Source organism: Pongo pygmaeus, chromosome 11 (assembly GCF_028885625.2).
Source record: "Pongo pygmaeus isolate AG05252 chromosome 11, NHGRI_mPonPyg2-v2.0_pri, whole genome shotgun sequence".
Taxonomy (NCBI): domain Eukaryota; kingdom Metazoa; phylum Chordata; class Mammalia; order Primates; family Hominidae; genus Pongo; species Pongo pygmaeus.
The window spans coordinates 139,507,327-139,534,594 of record NC_072384.2 but is presented as its reverse complement, the minus strand read 5'-3'; the positions used below and the strand labels follow the sequence as shown (position 1 = coordinate 139,534,594).

Below are 27,268 nucleotides of genomic sequence, written 5' to 3'. Positions count from 1 at the left end.
AGGTGGGCGCCACTGAGGGGCCTGGGAAGTAGAGGCGCAAGAATCTGTGTCAAAGCATGTTGCACATAATCTGATTATTTTATTCAAAATCAATCATCGGTTCCCATAAAAATGTTTTCAGGTAGATTATCTTACTCATTGTCACAAAACCCACAAGAAAGATAGAATTGAGGTTTCTAATCCCTATTTTATAGCTGAGGAAACTGAGACCCAAATTACATTTCGAACAGTAGCTTTCTGCTTCTTCCAGGAACACAGCATGACACGTGCTGTGAACCTCAGCTGTGGGACAACCGAAGGAGAGATAACACTCAGCAAAAACAGAACCCAAACCATCCCCGTTTCTCTCAGCCCCAACTGCTCGGCGGCTTGGAGGGCAGCAAATGTTTCAGCCGTGCTCAAAGGGAAGGCTTTGCTCTGGAGTCAGCATGGAGAGCTCGCCTTGCCTCCCCTCCATGCCCCTCCCCACCAGCACTGGCTGGGTTTGAATCTCAGCTCCCTGGCGCCTCGCCCTAAGCCCTGGAATGCGAACCCCAAGGGCCAAACACCCCGAGGCTCTCAGGTCCCAGGCGTGGACACCTTCCTGGCCTTGGCTGTCACGGCCCAGATGGAAGCAAAGACAGCTCCCCTCTCCACGGGTCGGCTGGTCCTCCTGCCCCGAGAGCAGGAGCCCAGGCACAGGCTCTGCATGGAGTTCTCCATCTACCTCTCCCAGGGCGGCTACGCAGAGGCCGTCTGCCTCTCGCTCTCTGGGTCCCACCTGCAGCCTGTCCCAGTGGATTCTGCAGGCTCCACAGTGATGCTGGGAAAAGGCCCAAACACCCGGACAAAGCACATGGACGGCTGCCAATGCCAAAATGGCAAGAAGCAGAGGAAAGGCAGCTGGCTCCGACACTTTGCCAACCGTGTGCAACACTGCAGGTACCTAGAGCCAGCGAGGAGCTACCAAACTGGTTCCCGTCCATGCTTGCAGCGGCTGCTGTCGCAGAGGCAGGACAGGAGTGCGTGGCTGTGCCAAGTATCCTTCTGGGATGAACCAATTCTCTTGTCCCAGGTCGGGCATGATGGAGAGGCCAGAAGGTGTGTTTGAATAGGAGGCATTGGGGGTTTGCAAACGGCTGTGATCTCCTGGGCCTCCCATCTCAGGCAGGCTCTGGGTTCTCCTTGGTTCTTCCCTTGGAGCAGAGACCTGGCTTTGGATGGCCCTGGATCTTTGCTGGTTTCTGCTGTTATCTTGCTGTGTGACCGAGGTCAAGTCCACACTCCCTTCCCAAGCTTGTTTCCTCTGCAGTAAAATTGCCATTTGGAACTGAACCCTTCAAGGGGAGGCTGCTGAAACAGTGGGGGTGATGCTGGGTGGTAAGCCCTACCCCTTCTCCTAAATACCTGCTTCTCTCCTTTTTTTCCTTTTTTACCTATTGATGGGTTAGACAGCCAAAAACCCTCTCTGAAAGAATGTCCTGGCCCAAGTCCGCCTGGGGCACTGCTGTGAGCCTCAATTTCTATGGATCTATGCCTGGAAAGCTTTTAGCATAAAACATTTTAGGTAGAAGACCAGGACCACAGAAAAAGACCAGGACCCCAGAACAGGACCAGGACCACGGAACAAGACCAGGACCACGGAAAAAGACCAGGACCACGGAACAAGACCAGGACCCCAGAACAGGACCGAGACCATGAAACAGGAAGCAAGCTACATCCAGCACCCAGTTCAGAGAGAGGCCTGGGGATGCCCACACTCCACCTCCTTCCCAGCAAACTCGGAAGGCACCAAGGCATCCCTGGAGCTGCTCTGGCAGAGAAGAATCAGCATCCACATGTGCAGCTCATGCTCGAGGAAGGGCAGGGGCGACGTCAGAGGCATGCTTTGCACAGCACACGCTTCTAGAATGGCCGGGATTTCAACCTTTAAAGTCTCAACTCCTTCCTCCTCAGATCTTGGGATTTTGAAAGTGATTCCTAAATGCCTTTCAATCTCATTTTTGCCCAAGGAGATGGTCCTAAGTTACTGCGTTCTAATTGGAAACATTTTTGAGAGTAAAAATACCTGAAGACGTGTTGGGCCTGGAGGTAGCAGACTCGAAATTAAAGCAGGGGCCCCTCCGTCCACCACCCCCCAGATTGCATTAAACACAGCATGTTGGGGATCGGTGAGTTTCCATGGCCCTGCAATCAGACCTTTTGCCCTCTGAAATTTAGCCTTGATTTTGAAGCCCTGAGTTTAGTATATTCAGATGAGCTGATGGGCCCAGGGAGTCACTCAGAAAGGCTAGAGGTCGTTCAGAGCTGCGTTAGATACAGTGGGAGGGGGTCAAATTGCTAATTTCATCTGCCACTGAAAGGTCCCAAACAGAGAGAACTTCCCAGAAGACTTGTGAAGTTGGGAGTCTGCAGGTGGGGGGTGGGGTGGGGGGGTGATGGAATTCTACCCCTAGGAGAGCATTTTGAAGTTGAAGCTCAACTTAAAATATTTGTGCCTATTTTTGAGACAGGGTCTTGCTCTGTCACCCAGGCTGGAGGGCAATGGCACCATCTCAGCTCACTGCAGCCTCGACCTTCCAGGCTTCAGCAATCCTCTCACCTCAGCCTCCTGAGTAGCTGGGACTACAGGCATGCACCACCACACTTGGCTAATGTGTGTGTGTGTATGTGTGTGTGTGTTTGTAGAAATGGGGTTTTGCCCTGTTGCCCAGGCTGGTCTCAAACTCCTGAACTCAAGCCACCTGCTCTCCTCGGCCTCCCAAAGTGCTGGGATTACAGATGTGCATCATCGTGCCCAGCCACATTATGCTTTTTAGAGGGACATCACCAATCAGACAGTGGCCTGGGCTGGACACAGCATCCCTGGAAGACGTCCCCTCTCTAGGGTGTCATCTGCCATTAGCCAAGGACCCTCTTGTCTCTCTAGCTCCAAGTCTCCACAGAGGATGTGCTCAAAGTGAGGGTGTGTGGCCTTGCCCCCCGCTTCTCCTGCCCACAGGTGGGGAGGGAAGCAGGTGGCAGGAGGAGGTGGCTGTCTGAGGCTGCCCTCCTCTGTACCTGTGAGTGATTTTACTCTATGCTGAGTGCCAGCAGGAAGGATGGGAAACAACATTTCTGTCTGGTTATCAAATGATCACCATCATTGGCCTCATGGCATCACCACTGTCTTCATTGCTGGCACCTTCCCGTCCTCCCTCCAGCCAGGGAAGTCTGACCCGGGCACAGGTGACAGGAACTGTCACTCTGCCTTAGGGGTATGCAATCTCGGGATGTCAAACAGGCCCCACGGAGCCTTGCACCCCCGGTCTCACATCTCTGTATCATTTTCTGTACTGTTCCTGTGGTTCTCAAGGCAGGCGTGGCCAGGGAGTGTGACAGCTTTGTATCCGTGTCTTGGAGCTGCAGCAAAGAGGCCCCGAGGGCTGGGGGCTCAGGCCACAGAAACGGATCTTGTCCCGGCGGTGGGGGCTGAAGCCCGAGATCACAGTGTGGGTGAGGCTGGGTCCTTCCCAGGCTGTTTGGGGAGTTCTGTCCCAGGCCTCTCTCCTGGGTGTGCAGGCGCTGGCTCCGCCCATGTCCTTCACCTCCCCTTCCCTCTAATTGTATCTGCCTCTGTCCCCACATCTCTTTATGAGAACATTGGCCCTATTGGATCAGTGCCCTCTCTAATGACCTCATTTTAAATCAGTGACCTCTGTGGAGACCCTCTCTCCAGATAAAGCCTCCTTCAGATAAAGCCTCTTTCAGATAAAGCCTAAAGCACTGGTGGTCAGGACTTCAACATGTGAATTTCAGGAGGACACACTTCGGCCCATTACAGACCTGATGGCTTCTGCCGGACACCCAGCCGATCCCCATGGCTTATAGAGGAAGAAGACAAGTGGAGACGGGGAGGTGGTCAGGCGACCCTTTCCATGGCTAGCAGCAACTGCGCCCATGTCTGGGCACTTCCTGGGTGCTGTGAGCCCCCATGCATCATCAAGACGGAGGCCGAGGCGAGGGCAGGCGGGAGCTGAGATCCATCTCGGGAGGTGGATATTTTTATCATTGGGTATTTGTATTTTTCTTATTATAAGAGCCTTCGTCTTTTTCTTCTTGCACGTCATTTATTGCTTGCTTTTATTCTTATCTGGTTGTTTTCTGTGTGGGTTACAGATCCCCAAGCCGCCTTCCCTTGGTCTCAGCCCAGATTGTGGCTCCCATGTGTGCCTCCCAGGCCCCAGGATAGACGTCAATCGTGTCCCCTTGTGGGTGCCTTCAGCTTAGCACCTGCCTGTCCCTTCCAGGGGCCCCTCTACTACAGGACTTACATCTTCATGAAGACACTAACTGCACTAGTTCGTGTTCTCCAGAGGAGCAGAGCCACTCAAGGTGTGCACATCAGAAGAGAGTGATTTTAAGAAACTGGCTGACACTGGCAAGTTCAAACTCTGCAGGGTGGGCTGGCAGGCTGGAGACCTGGGAAGGAGCTCATGTCACAGTTGGAGGCCTAAGGCAGTCTGGGGGCGGAATTCCTTCTTGCTCAAGGCTGGTCAATCTCTTTGTTCTATTCAGGCCTTCAACTGATTGGTTGAGGCTCAGCCCCTTTGACGAGGGCCACCTGCTTTACTTAAAGGCTAATCTCATCTAGAAACACCTTTACACCTTTACAGGTGCATCCAGAGTAAATGTTTGACGAACTATCTTAGCACCGTGGTCCAGCCAAGCTGACTATAAAATTAATCATCACACTGTCTAATGCCTAAATAATTCAAATCTTTTTTTAAGTGAAAACAAGTTTATTAAGAAAGTAAAGGAATAAAAGAATAGCTACTCCATAGGCAGAGCAGCCCCAATAATTCAAATCTTTACCGAATTCCCAAGAGGCTTGTGGGAGGAAGGTGTACTCCGAATGCACAGCAAAAATCTTAACATTTCTCTCTCCCTGGCCACTCTCCCCATTGCTTGCTATGACTCCCCCAGAACTGCTCCCCTCACTCTCAGCCTTGAACCCAGAGATACCCCAGCCCCCAGCACTCCTGCACTTCCTTCCGCCTCCCACTTTGCTCCTGTCCTGTCCTTCCTTCTCCTCCACAGATGACTCCCAGCCACTTCCAGTCCTCACCCTGCCCCAACTTCTCTACCTTTGCCTCTCCACCAGCCCTGAGGCCTCGCCATGCAAGTCCAGGTACTGAGCCAGCAAAGGCAGAATCCACCGCCCCCAGGTGGGGAAGGGGAGCAGAGAGCACATTCCCTCTGCACATTTCCTGGGCATCTCCACCCCATTGCTCGCGAAGCTTGGACACCTGGTAGCTTACGGAGACAAGACTCCCCCGAGCCCCTCAAGACTGCAGGCCCAGCCCTCCTAGCTCCCCTTCAGATTGGGGAGGAGAGAGTCACAGTGTTTCTGCTTCTCCAGCACCACCGTCCAAGGTGGAGATGATGTCAACAAAGGGGATATTGAAGCAGATGGAGTAGTACAGATGGTGGGTCACTAAAACGCATGTTGAAGGTACATGCTGCCACAGGCTAAGCCAAGAAGATGGGAAGGTGGGTCTCTCTGTTGGAATATAAATCCTTGGCCCCAGTGTTCCTGGTGGAGAGTCCTCCAGTATGAATGCTTGCTGGGCATGCTCAGTTTGGGAGGAGTTAATCCAACAGGTCCTATTTCTTTCATAAGGACTGAGGCCACTGTGGGAGCATGGGCTGCCTAATGCCGTCCCAGTTGTTGCTAGGTGAAAGGCCGGACCTGCTATGTAAATGTCTTATTTGGTGCCTTTTCTATGATGCATGTCCTCCTGGAATGGGGCTCCTGGCTTTGTCAGTCCTGGAGACCCACAGGGATGTAGGTTGTGCCTTTTGGAAAATGCTTCCAGTGACATGTTCCAGGCACATGTTACGTGCCTCTGTCCATATTTTCAACAAGCTTTTCAGAGCACAGTTTTAATGTCCATTAAGGAACTATCTCATTTGGCCAAGGGAGGCATACACAGGTGAGTGAGTACTCTAAGATAACAAAATTTGAAGAGATCTGATATGAAACTGTCAGACTGGGGTATGATCATTCTCACTGCAAGAGAAATACTTGATTAAAATGCATTGAAGACATATTTTAAATTAGACCCTCTCTCAGTGCATTTCAGACAGATCCATTTTACTTTCCAGACTTTTCACATCAAGTCATGCCTGTGCCCACAGACAGGAGGAAGTGGCGTGAGGCTCCGAGGTCTGGAGCCTTGGAAGTCAGGCAGGCCCTGCTGGAATCACAGCCCCCCTACTCCCAGGCAAGTCAGCTCACCTCTCCAGACCTCTGTATGCTTCTCTGTGAATTGGGGATAAGGGAGAGAGTCCCTGTTACTTGCTTTTTTATGGGCTTAGTCCTCTTTGTCCAACAAGTGTGTGAGAAAGCAAAGGTGACTGTGGCATAGACACATGGACCGGCCGCTTACTGCATCATCCCCACTCAGACATCCCTGCCCCTGACTCCTCCCATCTTCTCAGGCACGCCTAAGGAGTCAGTCTCTCCTGACCAGTAGATCCAATGACACAACTGTGACTGAGCACCAAGGGGACGTAGCGCTGGGAGCTTGTCTCAGGAGACGTGACTGAACCCTAGAAGGGCCCCATGGGAAAACTGATAAAGCCTGAAATGTGTGTGCAGACATGGGCCTCTTTATTACCACACAATGACCATTAAAATCTCTCTGCCGTGGTGTAATTATTTTCCATAAATTATTGGGGTACTGGTGGTATCTGGTTACATGAGTAAGTTCTTTAGTGGTGATTTGTGAGATCTTGGTGCACCCATCACCTAAGCAGTATACACCGCACCATATTTGTAGTCTTCTAATCCCTCGCCGCCCCCGCTCTTCCCCCCAAATCCCCAAAGTCCATTGTATCGTTCTTATGCCTTTGAGTCCTCATAGCTTAGCCCCCACATATCAGTGAGAACATACTGTGTTCGGTTTTTCCACTCCTGAGTTACTCCACTTAGAATAATAGTCTCCAATCTCATCCAGGTCACTACAAATGCTGTTGATTCATTCCTTTTTATTGCTGCATAGTATTCCATGATATATCTATACCAGAGTTTTTTATCCACTCGTTGATTGACAGGCATTTGGGTTGACTCACGATTTTGCAATTGTGAATTGTGCTGCTATAAACATGCATGTGTAAGTATTTTTTTCGTATAATGACTTCTTTTCCTCTGGCTAGGTATGGTAGTGGGATGTGGAATTGCTGGATCAAATGGTAGTTCTACTTTTAGTTCTTCAAGGAATCTCCACACTGTTTTCCATAGTGGTTGTATGAGTTTACATTCCCACCAGCAGCGTAGAAGTGTTCCCTGTTCACTATGGTGTAATTTTTAGGTTTAAGCTTTTAATCTCAGATGAATCTATCTATCTATCTATCTACCAACCTACCTATTATCTGTCTACCTATTATCTATCTATCCTAAAATACTAACAAGCTTAAAATGGAAAATAGCTCTTTTCTCCCTCCCTTTCACATCCCAGAACCCAAGCGTTGGGAGGGCTCTTTCAGTATTTTTATCCATTTCTTCTGATATTTATCTCCACATTTTAAAATAACATGCTTAGGCTGCGGGGGGCGGGTGGCTCACGTCTGTAATCCCAGTACTTTGGGAGGCCAAGGCGGGCGGATCACCTGAGATCGGGAGTCCAAGACCTACCTGGCCAACATGGCAAAACCCCTTCTCTACTTAAAAATGCAAAAAATTAGCCAGATGTGGTGGCGGGTGCCTGTAATCCCAGCTACTTTGGAGGCTGAGGCAGAAGAATCTCTTGAACCCGGGAGGCAGAGGCTACAGTAAGCCCGGATTACACCATTGAAGTCCAGCCTGGGTGACAAAGCGAGACTCCATCTCAAATAATAATAATAATAATAATAATAATAACAACATGCTTAGAACATTTTTTATGAATTCTTCAGTTCTAGACGTGATCTTCTGTCTTTCTACACCAGGAGCTGAGGACTCAGCTCTTTGACATCCACCTTCCCACCTGTTTTTGCTCCTCGTGTGCCTCTCAAAATTAAGTCTTAATAGTTGAATCTGTTTTACTGTTTCCGTAGTTATAGCTGTGTGATACGATCACAGTTCACAAAACGAAATCACATACTGCACTGTAATCCCACTTCTTTCCTTTTCAAACTTTTTGTTTTTCTTAAAGTTAATCATTGTTTGTTTCCTGTTTTTCTTTTTCTTTTTTTGGTGCGTCTGTGGCTTTTTATGAACTTTTCACTAATTCAGCCCCAAACTTTCCTTAAAAAAAAAAAGACCACACAAAAGACCTGGGATCTCTCAGCGCCATTGCTTTCCTTGCAGACATTTCTTTGGTGACGCACCCAGCACTGGGCTGGTTTGCCCAAGGCCGCTCTGGAACCCTGCTTGGGATGTTGCTCTCTAGGTGGGATTGTTTGCTTCCCAGATCTGCTGGTTTTCGCCCTAGTTTTGGGGGAGCTTGTTGAGCCAGGCTAGCGGGGAGGGGAGCTGACCTTCTCCCGCTTGCCCCGGAGATCCCTGCTCTGTGCCTACCTGCTGCGTCTGTGGGCTCCCTGCCCTCTGGTCGGGGGTCAGTGGGGGCCTGTGGAAGGGGACTGGTGAATGGGAGGAGAGCAAGCCAGAGTTTCTTCCCTGGCTCTGTCCTTCCCTGTCATGCACAGCCCTCAGGAGCCTCCACAGAGTGTCCTGGGCTCCAGCAACTGCTCCTCCCCAGTGGCAGCTCACCGCCTGCTGCCACCCTGGCTGTGAGAGCCCCACGCTCTGCCTCACCTCGCACATAGCTCTGGCCAAACTTCCCTCAAACCATGGAATCTGGGCGTGGGCCTGGTGTCCTGCCAGGCCCTGGTGGGGAGGCCTGGGGCTGCTGCTGACGTCTTTACTCTGCACTTACAACTGACAGGGCACCTGGGTCCACACACTGGGGGCAGAAGGCATCACCCCACTGTCCCAGCACTGCTGTGGGGTGGTCCAATGTGGTTCCAATGGACAAGGCTTTGCTGAGGCCAGGGGGCCTGGCTTCTCCCCACTCCTGTTTCCACAGTGGGGTCTCCCATAGCCTGTCTCCCCCCATGGCTCTCTCTGTTCCAGCGTGGAGCAGTGATGTCCCTGGAGATTCAGAAAGAATCACAGGGTTCCTGCAGCCCACCGCACCTTCCTTCTAGTCCCAGAGCCTGGGTGGGTGGGCAAGGCAGCGGGCTTGGGTACCCCAGGGCAGGCCCACTGGGTTCCCACAGATGGTCTTGACCTTGGCTGAGCCTCCACTGATTGTAAAGGTGACAGCCCTCTCCCACCTCTCTGTTGTTGTATTTTTCCAAATTGCTCAGAACCTGGGCAGGGGAGAGGGATGATAACTACTAGCCCCCTCGATCATCCTAGAACTGGCCCTTTGACATCAGCACCGCATGTGCCACTCCTGCAGTGCTTCTTTCCGTCCCTCCTCCTTCTTTCTTTCCCTTCTTCCTCCTTCTTTCTTTCCCTTCTTCCTCCTTCTTTCTTTCCCTCCGTCCTCCTTCTTTCCCTCCCTCCTCCTTCTTTCCCTCCCTCCTCCTTCTTTCCCTCCCTCCTCCTTCTTTCCCTCCCTCCTCCTTCTTTCCCTCCCTCCTCCTTCTTTCCCTCTCTCCTCCTTCTTTCCCTCCCTCCTCCTTCTTTCCTTCTCGGTGTAGGACATTCCTGTGGCCCTTTCAACCTGGAAACACATGCCTCTCAGCTCTGAATCCTGCTTTTCTCTGTTCTGTCTTTCTGGGACTCCTCATTGGACTTCCTGGATTCATGCTCAAATCTTTTTTTGTTTTGTTTTGTTTTGTTTTTCTTCTTCTCTTTGTCTTTTTGCCCTGCTGCGTATGATTTCTCTCATTTCATCTTCCAAAACTGCTACTAAAGTTTCCATTCAAGAAATGGTTTTCCTAATTCACAGGAGATCACTGGGATTCTCAGTTCTTTTTTGCTGGTCGCTGTATCTCGGAGGTACGGGAGCTTCCGGCTGCTGTATCTCGGAGGTATGGTAGCTTCTTTCCGGCGGCTCCTCTGACGTGGTTCTCCCCCTTCCTCTGTGCTTCTTCCGTGTGTTTCTTCTGGCCTCTCTGTCCCGGGTGTCCATTTATAGTGGAAGCTGAGAGGGGTTCTCCAGCCTCCTGCCTGGAGAGGCAAGGCTGGGCTTCCAGCAGCTGGCATTGAGCAGGGGAGAAGTGGGGAGCCTCCTAGAGTCACCCAGAATCCTCCATTCCCACCTGCTCCACACGGCTGTGCTGGGGTTCAGACCCTTCCTGGACCCCTCCAGCTGGCAGGAGTCGGGGAGAGTGGTCATCAACTCTGTGCTAGGAAGAGGGTCTCCCCATGTCTCTTGCAGATCATCAGCCGGTCCTGCAGCTTTAGCCCCATGATGTACCTCAGAATTAGAGGTTTTGTCACCTGCCAGTCCCCAGTCCTTCTGGGACCAGCCTGCTGGTTCAGCTTCCCCGACTCAGGCCTTCCTGCTGCATTTCCTCTTTCGAGGTTCAGCCGAGGGGCTGCCCACCCTTCACCACTCATCTTCCATGAGCCTCCCAAGGTCTCCTGTCTACAGGCTGCCCCCGTCCCTCTCTCCTGCGCATTCACAGGTCATTCCTTCTTTGATGTCAATTTCAGGGGCTGTATTTGTTCCTTGTGGCTGCTGCACCAAACAACCACAAACTGATAGCTTCAGAAGTGGATTCTCCCAGAGTTCTGGGGGCAGAAATTTTAATCAAGGTGTGGGCGGGGCTGGTTCCTTCTGGAGGCTCCGAGGGAGCACCTGTTCCAGGCTACTCTCCAGCGTTCCTTGGCTTGTGGACACATCACTCCCATCTCTGCCTCTATCATCTCCCAGTGTTCTCTGAAATCTCCCACTGCCCTTCTTTTGTAAGGCCGTCCTTGATTTAGGAGCCACCCCAAATCCAGATGGTCTTATCTCCAGATCCTTAACTTAATTACATCTGCAAAGACTTTTCCCAAGTAGGGTTCATTCACAGGTTCCAGGGGTTCAGATGTAAACATATCTTTTGGAGGATTTCAGGGGGAAACACTGATAATCATGCATGTGTAACTGGTCACACCTAAACACGCATCCTGCAATGCAGAGCTGCCGGACAGCTTCCTGCTCTCCCTGCTCCCTCCAACGCTTCATCCCGAGATCCCCAGGACCCAGGCATGGCCTGGTCATCCTTCCTGGACAATGCACCCCACACCTCTCCCACCCCTCTCCCCTCCTCTGGCTCCCACTCATGCCCTCCCCACTTTCTTTCAGCAGTCGGGCCTGTTTCCCGAGTCACTGAGTCAGCGAGTGATGAGACCTGCTGGAAATATGTGTGGAGGATGGGCGAATCCACTCAGCCTTGGATGGGGCGGCAGGAAAAAGGCAGCCCCAAGCCCAACGCAGGTCAGGATGAGAGTCTTTATTCAGGAGGACAGAACTGGCAGTTGGCAGCAAGCAGACCCAGAAGTAGATATGGGGGCCTTCATCTCAGGGAGACAGGGGCTTGGAGGGGGAAAGTCAAGTCCACTGGGGTGCAAACCGGTGTGGCCATGAGCAGGCAAAGGGCGTGGCTGTTTCTAAAGAGCCCTGACCCTCCCAGGCAGCTGTCGTGTTCCTTGAGGGAAAGGACACTTTGAGTCTTCCTAAGGGCTGGGGGTCAGAACGGACCTCTGCACTATGGTTTATGAGGTGCCCACATTCAATCCCATAAGGGCTGTCATCACTGTGCTCTCTGGGCCTTCTCTTGCTCTGGCCTTTGCAGCTCAGGTGGCTCCCGTCCTGTGTGGGCAGTGAGGCGGTGCTCCGTGGACGGAGGGTTAGACCTGTCTTGCCCCAAGCCAAAGGGCTTAAGCGGGAGACAGAGTGTGGATGACCCCGCCTACAGAGAAGCAGGATGCAGGGATGGTATGCAGGGGCAGGCCACATGCCCCGTACTCTTCCTCTGCATGCAGTGACTGCTCTGGGTGCCCCCTCTTTCAGATGCCCCTGGCCCCAGACGACGTGGCATCATAGCCTGTGGGTTGAAGGCATCTGTGGGGCATCTGTGGGGCAGATTGCCTCTGTACAGGTTGGCTGCTACGTGTGGCGGCCCACAGGCATACCCATGCCACACACAGTGAGGCCTCCGATGGCACCGTTTCTATCACTGACAGCCATTTTCATGGCCCTGCAGGAGCAGGATAACACAAGGCTGCACCTGGCCTCTGTAGCCACATGGAATATACTGCCTCTCCCCAGGACCCACGCTGCCCACCCAGGCCTCACTCTTCCAGACAGCCCACCCCCACTCTGCCTTACCCAGAGGCCGTCTGGTCTCCTGTGAAGGCCCCCACCTCCCCTTCTGGGGTGCTCAGGGGTGCCAGCAACCCTCCAAACTATGTCAGTCAGAGCCACACAGCATCCTGCAGATGGCACTGGGGCTGCAGGGAGAAGGCTGACCTCGGGCTGAGTTCCCGTTGCCTCTGCTGCCCCATGACTCCCGGCTCCCATGGGGCCTGTGTTCCATCAGCTACAACCTGAAAGTCCCACCTCTGTCTGCAGTCGCTTTCAAAATCAAAGAGTGAGACTTTTCCATTGAGATTTGTTGGTCTTGGCCACTGCACAGGCCCAAGGCTGTGTTTCAGACCTGAGGCTGCGGACCTGCAGAGGAGCCCCTGCCCCCAGCATGTCTCACCCTGTGGGGAAATTCAGACTCAAGGCCCCCACCTGCCTGGCCAGTGGCCCTCCCTCAAGGACGGTCTGCGATGCCAGGGCCTGGCTGGGTGCAGGGGTCCCGGCAGCGCTGCTGCCCCCTCCAGATCCCCTCACCCCACATGTCTGCACCCAGGCTCCTCAGGCTGATCTGGTCACCTGACAGCTGGGGAGTCCGTCGGGCTGCCTTTGAACACGGGTGGAAGTGAGATGGGTTTGGGGTAGGTTTTCCTTTAGACAGTCCCTGGGGCTCTGAACAGTCTCCTGTTCTGCGGACTCACCAGTCATCTGACCCTGAAAACATGTGCACACCAGCTCACACAGGTCTGTTCTCAGGGCCATGACTGCAGAGGGCTCTGGTTGACCCCAGAGAAGCTGTGAGACCCCAGAGCAGGAGCCAGCACAGGCACGTGGCCCCACGACATGCCTGAGGAGGAGGAGCCGGCACAGGCACGTGGCCCCACGACATGCCTGAGGAGGAGGAGCCAGCACAGGTTATGGGAGAGCACGTACCTGCGTCCACAGTCCATAGACATGCATCGCGCACATGCAGATACATGTGTGCCAGCGTGCATGTGGAGCCATAGACACACACATGCGTGTTCCGGAAGCCAGCATCTTTTGGCACCTCTTCCAGGAATGTGTGTGTGGGGGTGAAAACAGGAAGTGAGCCCGTATTCACAGCCGTGTATTTCCACGTAGCCTAAGGTGTTGGTGACCCTCTCCTTGGATGCCCAGAGTTGGAGACAAAAGCCCCAGGACAGACCCCAGGAGAGGCCAGGGCTGGGGGAGGAGGACACCCTGATATGCCCACCAGAGTGTGCAGCAGGTGGGCTGGGAACAGGCAGCAGGCAGTGATGCCCGGAGATGCGGCCGCCGCAGGGAGGCCCTGGGATGACCCCCTCAGCTGGGTCACTGCTCTGAGGCCCCCGCTGAACTCCATCCCTGACCTCCCACGTGGGGCCAGGGTGCCCTCTCATTTGCACGGGGCCCTCTCATTCCTTACCCCCTCTGCCTAGGGCTTCGGTGTGAACACTCACAGGGCTGGGTCCCCCACAAAGGTGACAAGGCGCTGATGCTCAGCAGGAAAGGAGGCTCAGGGCACCGGGCAGAGGAATAATGAAGTTTTCAACTTGGAAACCAAGAAAGAGGCTCCTCTGGCCCCACCGTCCATCAGCTTTGCATTACATGACTTGGGATTATTTCTCTTTGAATCACGTCAGGAGGGAGGGCGCCGTGGCCTTCAGAGTCTTCGTGGCCTCCACGGGCCTCAGCAGAGCATGCCAGACAGTGCCGGGGAGGGTGGGACCTCTCGCTGCTGTGACCACGGCTGCCCCATTCGGTCTCCCCAGAGTCTCGTGTGTGCACACGTGTGCATGTGTGTGCTGATTGTATGCGCATACATTCATGTGGCATGGGTACGTGTGTGTGTGAAGTGTGCCAAGTGTGTGCACATGCATTGTGTGTGGTGCGTGTGCCTGCATGTGTGTGTGTGTGGTGTGGGCATGTGTGTGTGGTGTGGGCATGTGTGGTGTGTGCGTGTGTGTGTTGTGTGTGTGTGCATGCGTGTGTGTGTGGTGTGTGCATGCGTGTGTGATGTGTGCATGTGTGGTGTGTGTGTGCATGCATGTGTGTGTGGTGTGTGCATGTGTGTGTGTGGTGTGTGTGGTGTGTGCATGTGTGTGTGGTGTGTGCATCTGTGTGTGGTGTGCGTGTGCATGCGTGTGTGATGTGTGCATGTGTGGTGTGTGTGTGCATGCCTGTGTGATGTGTGCATGTGTGGTGTGTGTGTGCATGCATGTGTGTGGTGTGTGCATGTGTGTGTGGTGTGTGCGTCTGTGTGTGGTGTGTGTGTGCATGCATGTGTGATGTGTGCATGTGTGGTGTGTGTGTGCATGTGTGTGATGTGTGTGGTGTGTGCATGTGCAATCTGGGCGTGTGTGTGTGTCTGTGTGCTTGTTGCATGCAGTGGGTTCTGGGGCTTGTGCTTCAGGGATCTGTCACCTAGACAAGCGCTCAAGACCCCTCCCGGTGATGCCAGCCCCAGAGGAAGCCAGTGCCGCATCAAGGTCACCAACAGGAGCCAGATGGAAGCTGAGGCCATGCTGGTGTTTCCAGAGCTCCTGTACTTGCCGTGGTGGACCTGGGGACAGGGTGGGAGTGAAAAATGAGGCTCACAGGCCACCACCATCCTGCCAGAGACCCCTACTTCCAGAACCTCTGTCTAGGAGCTGGGTGGGCTCTGTGTGTCCACTGCTTGGTGGGCAGCTCCACCCAGCAGACCCCAGTACCAGGTGCCCCCCGGGAGACATGACTTTGGTGGCCCAGGGTAGTGACCTGGTGACTCACAGTCTCCAGAGCTGGAAGCCTCCACCCTGGGGTCCACAAGCAACACCCAGCCCCCAGTGCCCATGGGTGCTGGCATGGTAAGGAGGCAGAGGGCAGGGCATGGAGCCCTTGCCCTCATGCAGAGGTGCCCGCCTGCACCAGACCCGGGCTGACTCTCCTTGATGGCAGATCATGGTCCTTGTGGGATTTCTGGGCAGGATGCCAAGCTAACCCACACACCCAGGTACTCCATTCTTAGCCAGCTGCCTGGTGAGCTCATGGTCAACATGGCACGGATGCACATGGAGCAGACGGTGACTCGTTCGGAGAAGCGGGGAGGTGGTGGCACAAATGAATGCCATGCTTGGGAGAGCAGGGAATACCACCCAGGGTGAGCAGCAGGGAAGGCTGGCCCTGACTTTGGACAGCAGGGGCGGCGCACAGGATGGGCACGCTTCTGTGTCAAGAGCGGGGCGTGGGTGTGACAGCAATGGTCTCTTGTGCTGAGGCTGCTGGGGAGCAGCAGCCCCCTCTGCTCTCCCAGGCCTGGGTCTGTTCACACTGGCAACCATGTTAGAGTTGGTAGTTTCTAGAAATTTCTACAAATATGCATAGCATAAAATGTCCACATCCTCTCTCGTGCCTTTTAAAGTGAAGTAATAGTGATTCTTGCAACCTGTTCTGACTCTCTCAGGCAGAGCCCTGAGTGCGAAGTAGAGATGAGAACAGAGATGGGGAGACCATGGCTGCGCGGACGTCTTTATTTTTCCTGGGTGGGGAGCAGGATACACAGCCACACTGCAGTCACTTAGCTTGTAAAAATATCTCAATAAATAAAACAAACAAGCAACATATACACTGAACAGAGAATATTTTTTAAAAATGGCTAGCCAAGCAATCACGGAGAAAGAAAAAGAACAGCGGCATGAAAATAAGAATTCCAGGCTGACTTGAAACAATCATGCAGAGGCTCGGGGGAGGGGAAGGAACTCGGGGGTCCTCTTCTGAGAGCCTTGGTCCAGTTTCAACAGAATTGTACAAGAATGCATTTCTGTTTTATTAAAAAAATAGACATTAAAAAAGGCACTTAGAGGGAAATACAAATTCAAAATCCAAATCCTCATAAATGTGTTCCTGAATCTAGACATTTTCAGAAAGAATAAACCTCCCCCCAAACATAAGACCCAGAAGAAAAATCCAAACAGAAGACAAGATGACCATGACAATGTCACCAGCAAGAGGGCTGGGAGTGCCCTTCCTATGTGGGGACCGTCCTGGGGGAGGACGGGAGCCCGGGTCTTCTGTCCGATGTCACTGCTGTCCCTTCTCTCGACGCTGGTGGAGGGCAGAGGTGGGGGCCTCCTGAGGTCGTTCAGGTTTCAGAAGTTACAGACTCGGATGCATCCCAATTCCACGTGCGCCGCCGACGCGACGGACAGCCTGGAAGATACGGAAGGGGGACGGTGAGCTACGGCCGCCTCGCTCAGCTTCCTGCAGGATCGTCCTGAGACTGTCCCAAGGCTGGGTGGGACGGGACATGGGGCAGGCCCTGAGAGAGCTGGCTCTGTTCTACTCACGTTCCTCCCAAAAGACACTGGACAGGTGACTGCTACGGGGCCGGCCCAGGCTTCCGCAACCCCTGCCCCCTGGGCCAGGCCTAGCCCAGAGCACCCTTTCCCACCCCTGAGTGCCCTTTCCTGCCCCCGAGTGCCCTTTCTCACACTCACCACCCCGGGGCCTCTCCCTGTCCCGTGCTCAGCGCAGCCGTGAACGCTGTCTGGCTGTGGGTGAGCCCCTCAGAACAGGCTGCCTGGGGACAAGAGAGGCTTGGCACGTTGGCCCCGTGCAGGCCTGAGGGAGCTGTGGGGTTTCGGGCAGCAGAGGGCTGTGTTTCAGCGAGGAGGACGCAGAGAAATGGGTCAGCCGCTGGGGGGAGCTGTCAACGGCGGATTCTTGCCTTAAAATGTGTGCATTCGAAACAATTACAGATTCACAGGAAGTTGCAAAAACAACACAGAGATGTCCCATGTGCCTTTCACCCAGTTTCCACACATACCACCCCCACAAACACACCCCACCCCCACATACACACACACACACACCACACATACCACACACTACACACACCCCACACTACATACACACCACACCCACAAACACACCCCACCCCCACATACACACACAAACACACACCACACATACCACACACTACACACACCCCACACTACATACACACCACACACACAAACACACCCCACCCCCACATACACACACACACCACACATACCACACACTACACACACCCCATACTACATACACACCACACACAGCACACACACAAACACACCCCACCCCCACATACACACACCACACATACTACACACTACACACACTCCACACTACATACACACCACATACACATACCACACACACAAACACACCCCACTGCCACATACACACACAAACACACACCACACAAACATACCACACACTACACACACCCCACACTGTACATACACACCACATATACCACACACACAAACACACCACACTGCCACATACACACACACACTACATACACCACACACCACACAAACACACCACACCCCTCCCACACACAAACACATCACATACACCACACACCACACAAACATACCGCACACTACACACGCATCCCACACTGTCCATACACACCTCATACACAAACACATACCACACACAAACACACCACATCCCCACATACACACACAAACACACACCACACACCACAAACACACTGCATACTACACACACCCCACACACTGCACAAACATACCACATACATATCCACACAGACAACATACCATATGGTATATTATACACCACATTATATGCCACACATACAGTGGTGTCACCACATCACACCCAGGCATCTGGCACCAGTATGGACCAAGAGCTTATTCACATGTCACTCGTGTGGGTGTGTGTGGTGTGGGGTACGTATGTGTGGTATATAGTGTGTAGTGTACATGGTATGTTGTGTGTGTGTGTGTATGGTATGTTTGTGTGGTGTGTGGTGTGTGTAGTGTGTGGCATGTTTGTGTGGTGTGTGGTGCATGTGGTTTGTGTTTGTGTGTATGTGGGGGTGTGATGTGTTTGTGTGTGTGTGGTGTGTGTGTATGTGGTGTCTATGTACAGTGTGAAGTGTGTGTGTAGTGTGGTATGTGTGGTGCATGTTGTATGTGGTGTGTTTGTGTGGGGGGTTGTGGTATTTTGTGTGGGGGGGCATATGTGTACAGTGTGGCGTGCGTATGTGTGTGTGGTGTGGGGTATGTATATGTGGTATATAGTGGGTAGTGTGTATGGTATGTTATCTATGTGTAGGTGTATGTGGTATGTCTGTGTGTGTGTGGTATGTTTGTATGGTGTGTGGTGTATGTGGTGTGAGTTTGTGTGTGTATGTGGGGGTGTGGTGTGTTTGTGTGGTATGTGTTTGTGTATGTGGTGCATATGTACAATGTGGGGTATGTGTGTAGTGTGTGGTATGTTTGTGTGCCGTGTGGTGTGTGTTTGTGTGTGGTGTAGGTGATGTGTGTTTGTAAGTGGGGGGTGTAGTGGGTTTGTGTGGTGTGTATGTGGTGTGTATGTACAGTGTGGAGTGTGTGTGTGTGTAGTGTGTAGTATATTTGTGTGGCGCGTGGTGTGTGTTTATGTGTGTACGTGGGTATGTGGAGTGTTTGTGTGTTTTTGTGTGTGTATTGTGTGTGTTTGTGTGTGTGTTTGTGTGTGTATTGTGTGCGTTTGTGTGTGTTTATGTGTGAGTGGTGTATGTGTACTTCCTGCAGTTTCATCATGCGTGTTTCTTGCACCCCCCACTGTGATCAAGACACACAATTCTTCCAGCCCCACAAGGTCCCCTCGTGCCACACAAGTGACTTCTAAGCGCACTTGTGGGCCAATCAAACTATGGGTGTGCCAGGCTTGGTGCAGCTCTGGGGCTGCAACCAGCTGTCCCGGGAGCGCCTTGGGGAAAGAACCCGCTCAAGCGCTACCCAGAGCCTGGTTCCCACCTGCAGGGGGAGGAGACACAGGCAGGAGGAAAGTCCAGGTCCTCCAGGAAGCCGGGGTGGGGACCCCAATCCCGCACCTCCCTCTGTGCCCACCAAGCTCAAAGAGAAGGTGCTGAGAGGTGGCCGGGGCCAGCGTCTGAGACCCAGGGTGCACAGGGATGTGGTGTCATAAGCCCAAGGTCTTGGGGCACCTCAGTGGGTCCCACAGGGCAGGGGACACGCCACTGGCATCAGCACCTGGTCGGGAGTGTGGCAAACACAGGTGGGCCCCACACCACGCCTCAGGGCCGCTTCTGCCACACACCCAGGCCAGTCTGCAGCAGTCCCCAGGCTGTGTTGCGGTCCTGCCAGGAGACCTGAGCTCTAGCAGGGATCGCTGAAGATTGGCCCTGAGACCTGGGACCTTTACTGCCCACTACAGGGCCTGGCCGTGTAAGTGCTCACTCCCACGCCTGTTGCACAAACATGAGAATAGCCAGTTGACCTGCAGAGCTCGCGGGAGGTGAGTGTTCAGCGAGAATTATTGGAGAGCTCCCCTGAGCCAAGGGGCAAACCAGTGCGACAAGACCCTCCTCCCGCAGAGGGGCTGAGCGTGGTGGGAGGGGTGGGTGTCAGCCCAGAGGCAGGCATGGGCTCCCCAAGACGGCCGCCAGGAGAGGGGTCACCGTGAGGATTCTGCTACAGGGAAGGAGGTCCAGGGAGGCCCCAGGCACTGGGGGGAGGATGTGGAAGCTGGAGGGACGTGTGATGTGGTGCTCGGTGACATCCCGTGTGTGTGTCTGTGAGTGTGCCCACTAGTGTGAGAGTGTGAATGTGAGTATGAAAGAATGTCCAGAGTGTGAGTGTGTATCCATGTGCAAGTTATGTAAATTGTGTGAGCGTGTGCATCGGGTAAGTTGGTCTGTGTGTGTGTCAGTGTGCGTGTGTGTGTGAGCATGTGCATCCATGAGTGGGTCTGTGTGTCCCTGTGGGAGTGTCAGTGTGCGTGTGTATGTGTGTGTGTGTGCATCCGTGTTTTCCGTAGATGAGCTCTTCCCGTGGAAGAGCTAGTGTGCATGTTTGTGTGTACATCCACGTGAGTGGGTCCATGTATGTGTGTGTGTAAGCATGTACATCCTCGTGAGTGGGTCCGTGTGTGTGTGTGTAAGCATGAACACCCTCGTGAGTGGGTCTCTCTGTGTGTGTGTAAGCATGCACATCCTCGTGAGTGGGTCCGTGTGTGTGTGTAAGCATGTACATCCTCATGAGTGGGTCCGTGTGTGTGTGTGTGTAAGCATGTACTTCCTCGTGAGTGGGTCCGTGTGTGTGTGTGTGTAAGCATGTACATCCTCGTGAGTGGGTCCGTGTGTGTGTGTGTGTGTAAGCATGTACATCCTCGTGAGTGGGTCCGTGTGTATGTGTGTGTGTAAGCATGTACATCCTCGTGAGTGGGTCTGTGTGTCGCTATGGGAGTGTCAGTGTGCATGTGTATGTCTGTGTGTGAGTGTGTGCATCCATGTGAGTGCGTGTGTTTTCCTGTGGAAGTGCTAGTGTGCATGTTTGTAAGTGTGTACATCCACGTGAGTGGGTCCATGTGTCAGTGTGTGTGTGTGTGTAAGCATGTACATCCTCGTGAGTGGGTCTCTGTGTCCCTGTGGGAGTGTCAGTGTGCATGTTTTTGTGTGGGTGTGTGCATCTGTGTGCGTGGGTCCGTGTGTGTCCCTGTGGGCGTGGGTGTCTGATGTTACACAGCAGTGTGCAGGGGGGACGTGTGGTTCCGCTCCTTCACCCCCAGCCCTCTCCCAACCCCCAGCCCCAGGCTTCACCCCAGCAGCCTACATCCTCAGAGACCTCCAGGAACCTTTGTTGAACCAAGGCAAGGGTCTGAAAAGGCCAAGACATATTTTCCCTGAAACCCATGCATATGAAAACCACACACACACACACACACACACACACACACACACGTACACACACTTTTTTCAAAGTTCAGAGCACTCCAAATATTTAAACCTTTTTTAAGTGGTCCTGGGCAGAAAGTCAAAGGCTGCTCTCTCTTGGAGAATGTGGTTGTAATTAGATAATTAATAAGGGGGGGGGGGTAGAGAAAGCTAAATGGAAGCCTTCCTCAGTGGGAGGAAATAATTACCGCAGCTTTTGATATATGAGCTGAACCAACCCTCCAAGGGGAAATACCGTATCACCCATGAAAAGCCAAAAATGACAGGGGCCGTCCCCTGGCTAGTGGTGGGTTTCAGGGTTTGCTTCACATGCCCGAGGGGACCCAGGCTCAGGCAGAAACGAGCGGCAGGTTCATTAGTCTTCTTGACCGAGAGCCTCCGGGCCTGGCCCCCTTGATGTCACCCTGACCCCAGCCATGTCTGCTGACATGGGCCGTGTTCTCTGCAACAAATGTAAAACATCTGGGGCTGGGGAGTGCCTCCTGCATACACAGGCCACCTGGAACTGTGTGCATGCGTCCTGCGTGCAGTTACCTCCCTGTATCTGCCTGCCTGGCCCAGGAGTCGGGGGATGGGTGCAGCTGCAAAGCTGTGGCTGGACCAAGAGAGTGCCTCAGTTGTCTCTTCCACACCAGACCGGGGCCCTAATGAGCAGGTGAGAAGCCCCATTCAACCCTATATCCCCAAGGCCTAACAAAGGGACAGAAGCATTACGGAAAAGGCTAGGAGAGGCAGGATGGGCGAAGGGAGAGGGGTTTTACTCTAAGACCATTTAACCATCTCCTCACCTCCCCACTCATCCAGCTACCCACCTACCTACTTCTTTCTTTTCTTTTCTTTTCTTTCTTTCTTTCTTCCTTCCTTTCTTTTTCTTTCTTTCTCTTTCTTCTTCTCTCTTTCTTTCTCTCTTCCTTCCTTCCTTCCATCCATCCATTTCTTCATTGATCCATTCATTGATCTACCACCCGTCCTTCATTCCCTCCACCCATCCATTCATCTATCCATTCTTCCTTCCTTTTATCCATTTATCCTTTCACCAATTCATTCATTTTTCCCTTCCTTCCTTCCGCTTCCTTCCCCCTTCCTCCCTTCTTTCTTTCCTCCCTTTCTTCCTTCCATTCCTGTGACATATTTGAGCACCTATCATGTGCCAGGAATGCTGCTAGTTGTTGAAAAAGCTGAGATGATTCAGAGAAATCTAGCAGGGCAGAAGCATGTTTGTAAGCAACTAGAACACAGGGAAGACACGGATCACTTTTTAGAGTGCAGGTAGACTCTGCAACAGAAAGGAAGGGGCAAAGTACCACAGACACTGTTGGACAGTCAGAACCAGCATGGCAGGGAAGAAGGGTGGGTGGTGAGCACACCTGTAAAATCTCCTCTAGTCAGACACACACACACGAACACGCACACAGACACACACATACCCATCACACACATACCCCACATCACACACATCCCACATCACACACACCTCACATTAGACACACACCCCACATCACACACATACCCCACATCACACACACAGTACCTCAAACATACCTCACATCACACACACTACATCATACACACACCTCAAACATACCTCACATCACACACATCACACATCACACACACACACACCTCAAACATACCTCACATCGCACACATCACACATCACACACACACACCTCACATCACACACTACATCATACACACACCTCACATTACACACACATCACACATCCCACATCACACACACACCCCTCACATCACACACACACTACCTCAAACATACCTCACATCACACACACATCACACATCCCACATCACACACACACCTCACATCACACACTACATCACACACACACCTCACATCACACACACTACATCACACACACCCCACATCACACACACACACCTCAAACATACCTCACATCACACACATCACACATCACACACACACACCTCACATCACACACTACATCACGCACACAACTCACATCACACACACTACATCACACACACACTACCTCAAACATACCTCACATCACACACACACTACATCACACATCCCACATCCCACACACACACCTGACATTAGACATACCCCACATCACACACACACTACATCACACACACCTCACATCACGCACACACTACATCACACACACCTCACATTAGACCCACACCCCACATCACACACACCCCACATCACACACACCCCACATCACACACAACCTCAAACATACCTCACGTCACACACACTATATCACACATCCCACATCACACGCACACCTCACATTAGACACACCTCACATCACGCACACACTACATCATACACACCTCACATTACACACACACTACCTCAAACATACCTCACATCACACACACTATATCACACATCCCACATCACACACACCTCACATTAGACACACCCCACATCACACACTACATCACACACACACCCATTCCACACACCCCACATCACATAAAACTCACATCACATACACACCCCACATCACACACACCCCACATCACACACACCTCACATCATACACACCTCACATTAGACACACACCCCACATCACACACACCTCACATCACACATATACCCATCACACACCCCACATCACACACACACCTCACATCACACACACCTCACATTAGACACATACCCCACATCACACACACCCATCACACATACCTCACACATCACACACACCCCATATCACACACACCCCACATCACACACACCCCATATCACACACACCCCACATCACACACACATCACACACACACCATCACACACCTCATATCACACACCTCACATCACGCACAACTCACATCACACACACAACACACACAACTCACATTACATATGAACCCCACATCGCACACACACATGCACACACCACACACACACCCCACACTACATCCACACCTACATCACCCACACTCTCCACACCACACACACTCCACATCACACACACACCTCACACCACACACATACCCCAATTCACATACATCCCATATCACACACATATCACATCACACACACACCCTGATTAACACAAACCCCACACCACACACATACATACACCACACACTCCGATTCACACAAACCCAACACCACACACCCCCTACACCACACATACACATCACACACACATACTCCATATCACACATACCCCATATCACACACACACCCCAATTCACACAAACTCCATACCACACACATCACACACACACATACTCCACATCACACATACCCCATATCGCTCTCTCTCTCACACACACACCCCATTACACACCCCTGAGGTTCTGCCAGGGGACCCTGGAGGGGCAAAAGTGAGGATCACGGGTCAGAATCTGGCCACAGAAGCATGGGCTGTGACCATCGTCCACAGCACGGAGCGGATGTCCAGGACATTCATTACCCTGAGCTTTCCCTGTCTTTCTTCAGCCCCTGGCATCACAGCGGAGGAGCCTTTGCCTCCACGGGACCCTGGCATTGCCCAGTTCATACGAAAACGCTCTCACCCCCACCTCCTCTCCCTCCCCCACCACACCCTCAACCCTGGGCTTCCAGATGCTCAGGGCTCGGGAACATGCCAGGGTGAGAGCACAGCAGAACTCACAGACATGGAGAAGTCCCAGCTGCCAGCCACCCCCATGGGTCTCGATGGGTCCTGGCCACCCCACAAAGCCAGTCCTCTCTTCTCCTGAGTGCCTGGTGGGCACGGGCCTTCAGTGGGGGCTCTCTGTCCCCTGCCGAGTCTGGACACAGCCTCCTGACCCCTCAGACACCCACCTCAGCCACCCCGAGTCAACCAGAGGTATGGAACCACTCAGTGTGATCAGTGAGACCTCCCATTGGCGTGAGTGCACAACAGACAAGGAAACACCTCAGGGACCTGAGGGCCACTCAGGGGGCACCTCCAGGCTGAACACCTAGCAGAGGCCTCCGAACGGGGAGCCAGCCTCAGAGCAGCAGAATTCACCCTCTGAGGAGGAGCCTGGATAAAACCAGAATTGTCTGCTTCAAAAAAAGGAACCATTAGGAAACAAAACAAGGACTGCTGGAAACAACAAAACAAATAGAAGTTTTAAAAAATTTAAAAATGAAGAAAAACAAATATATCAGAGAGTGCTCCTGGAAGTCTACCAGCATGCCGAGCAAAAGGCAAAGGAGGCCAGGCATGGTGGCTCATGCCTGTAATCCCAGCACTTTGGGAGGCCAAGGCAGGTGGATCACTTGAGGTCAGGAGTTTGAGACCAGCCTGGCCAACATGGTGAAACCCTGTCTCTACTAAAAATACAAAAATTAGCCAGCATGGTTGGCACGCACCTGTAATCCCAGCTACTCCAGAGGCTGAGGCAGGAGAACACTTGAACCTGGGAGGCAGAGGTTGCTGTGAGCTGAGATTGTGCCACTGTACTCCAGCCTGGGCAATGGAGCGAGACTCCAAAAAAAAAAAGGGGGGGGGGCGGGGAAGGAGAAGGGATAGGGCAGAAACGATCAGAAAAAATGGCAGAGGAACGTGTCTCTGCGTTAAGGATTATCTTCAGATTAGCAGGATAATCTTCAGACTAAAAGGGAACACCAAGTTCCAGGAAGGAAAAAGAGAGGAGGGGCAATCCAGCTGAATCTCGAAGAAATCTCTGGACTCTAAGAGTAGGGCAACCTCCTACGGCTTCCAGACCTAGACAACCAACAGATGCATGCTGGCTTCCCAGAAGCTCACCACCCCCACTCAGTGACACTCCCAGAATGTCCAGAGTGTTGGTTGAAAGAGCAGGGCAGCCCGGAAAGCCCACACCCAGCGAATCCAGGAACTATGCGGGAGAGCGCGAGAAGCAATGCAGCCGCAGAACGTGCACCGCTCAGCGGCTGCTCCTGGGAAATTCTACTAGAAATGCCTTCTGTCCAAAGGAAAGGTATTCCTGGGGCTTCTTTCTCTGCAAGTACGACTACAAATGATGGGCTACTCCCCCAGTGCAAAACAAATAAATAAGAAAGAATGTTGGGGAGAAGGAAAGGGGCTGTATAAGGAAAATCTTGAGAGGCCCACGGTCAACTGGGGGCAGGAGTCCAGGGGGTGCGCAACCCCTACAGCTGCCGGCCACACAGGGCACATCTGTGGGTCCCCGGTCACCCCGAGCTTCTGTCTGCCCAGTCACACAACGAATAAGGACAGCAGGAGCCAGACTGACACCAGGCAGTCGGATTCATGAACTCACACTCTTAACTCTCATGCTGTCCGAGTTACCAAACTCACCCAAGAAAAAGCAGGAAACCCAAATGTATCCATAGCCATCAGACATGTGGACCAGGTTACAAAGGTCTGTATCTACGCCACGAAGAATAACAAACCCGCTTGTTTTATAAGAGAATTAAATAGAACTTTCTATGAACAGACAATTCCCATCTATATTAAACTATTCCAGAATTTAAAGATGAAGGACCACTTCCCATTTTATTTTTCCTTCCTTCCTTCCTTCCTCTTTCTTTCTTTCTTTCTTTTGTTCCTTCCTTCTTTCTTTCTTTCTTTGTAAAGACTTTGTTTTTTTAGAGCACTTCAGGTTCACAGTAAAATTAAGAGGAAGGTCCAGAGATTTCCCATACACCCTCTGCTCCCACCCATACCCAGCATCCTTCATAAAAAGATGACACAGTTTGGACACCTGTCCTGATGGCATCAGAACCAAGGCTAGAACGTTGCCACCTGTGAATCCAAATGCAAAAAATCCTAAGACACTAGCAAATCAAGTCAAGTCAGGTATTTAAAGAATCAATTCCAGATGACCAAGAAGGGTTTATTCCAGGAATGCAGAATGTTACCATTTGGAAATCTGTGAAAGGAGGGACGGTGAGCGCATGCTGGGATGGGCACGGAGAGGGGTGTGTGCAATTCCAAGGCCTGGTTTCCTGAGCTCTCCCTGAGATGGGCCCTGGAGCCTGGCTCAAGGCTGAAGCCCAGCTGCCACTCTCTGTGGCGCAGCCTTAGGAAAGTGGCTTAACCTGTCCAGCTCTCAGTTTCCACTTCTGCAAAACACCCAAGTGAGGGTAACAATAGGACGTGCTGCATCAATGCTGTGAGGGCTTAATGAGCTACTTCACTGGAAAGGCTTGGCCTTGCCTGGTCTATGGTCAACACACATGTCGCCATGAGAACAGGAGCCCAAGAGAGCAAGGAGCTGTTTTCTTCCCCAACTGGGTCTAGAACAGCTCCTGGCACTTCGTAAGTGCTCACTAAATATTTGTTGAAAGAGGGACTACAATGAAGAGACCAGAGAGAAA

At 52.4% G+C, this 27,268-nt stretch overlaps 2 protein-coding genes across 3 annotated transcripts in view; one reads left to right on the top strand and one right to left on the bottom strand.

Moving 5' to 3' along the window:
• The first annotated feature begins 259 nt into the window (after positions 1-259).
• On the top strand, positions 260-11,771 carry LOC129031634 (uncharacterized). The gene is made up of 5 exons (XM_054478143.1): positions 260-1,080; positions 4,335-4,419; positions 5,059-5,149; positions 11,250-11,381; positions 11,740-11,771. Exons 1-5 carry the CDS (start codon positions 260-262, stop codon positions 11,769-11,771), a joined length of 1,161 nt encoding a protein of 386 aa, XP_054334118.1.
• Positions 11,772-15,743: 3,972 nt separating this feature from the next.
• TWIST2 (twist family bHLH transcription factor 2) overlaps positions 15,744-27,268 on the bottom strand; it is a 61,717-nt gene continuing 50,192 nt past the window's right edge. For both annotated transcript variants that reach the window (XR_010122917.1, XM_054478998.2), the window contains exon 2: positions 15,744-16,436. The gene's annotated coding sequence lies outside the window, so the exon portion shown is untranslated. The remainder of the gene's footprint in view (positions 16,437-27,268) is intronic.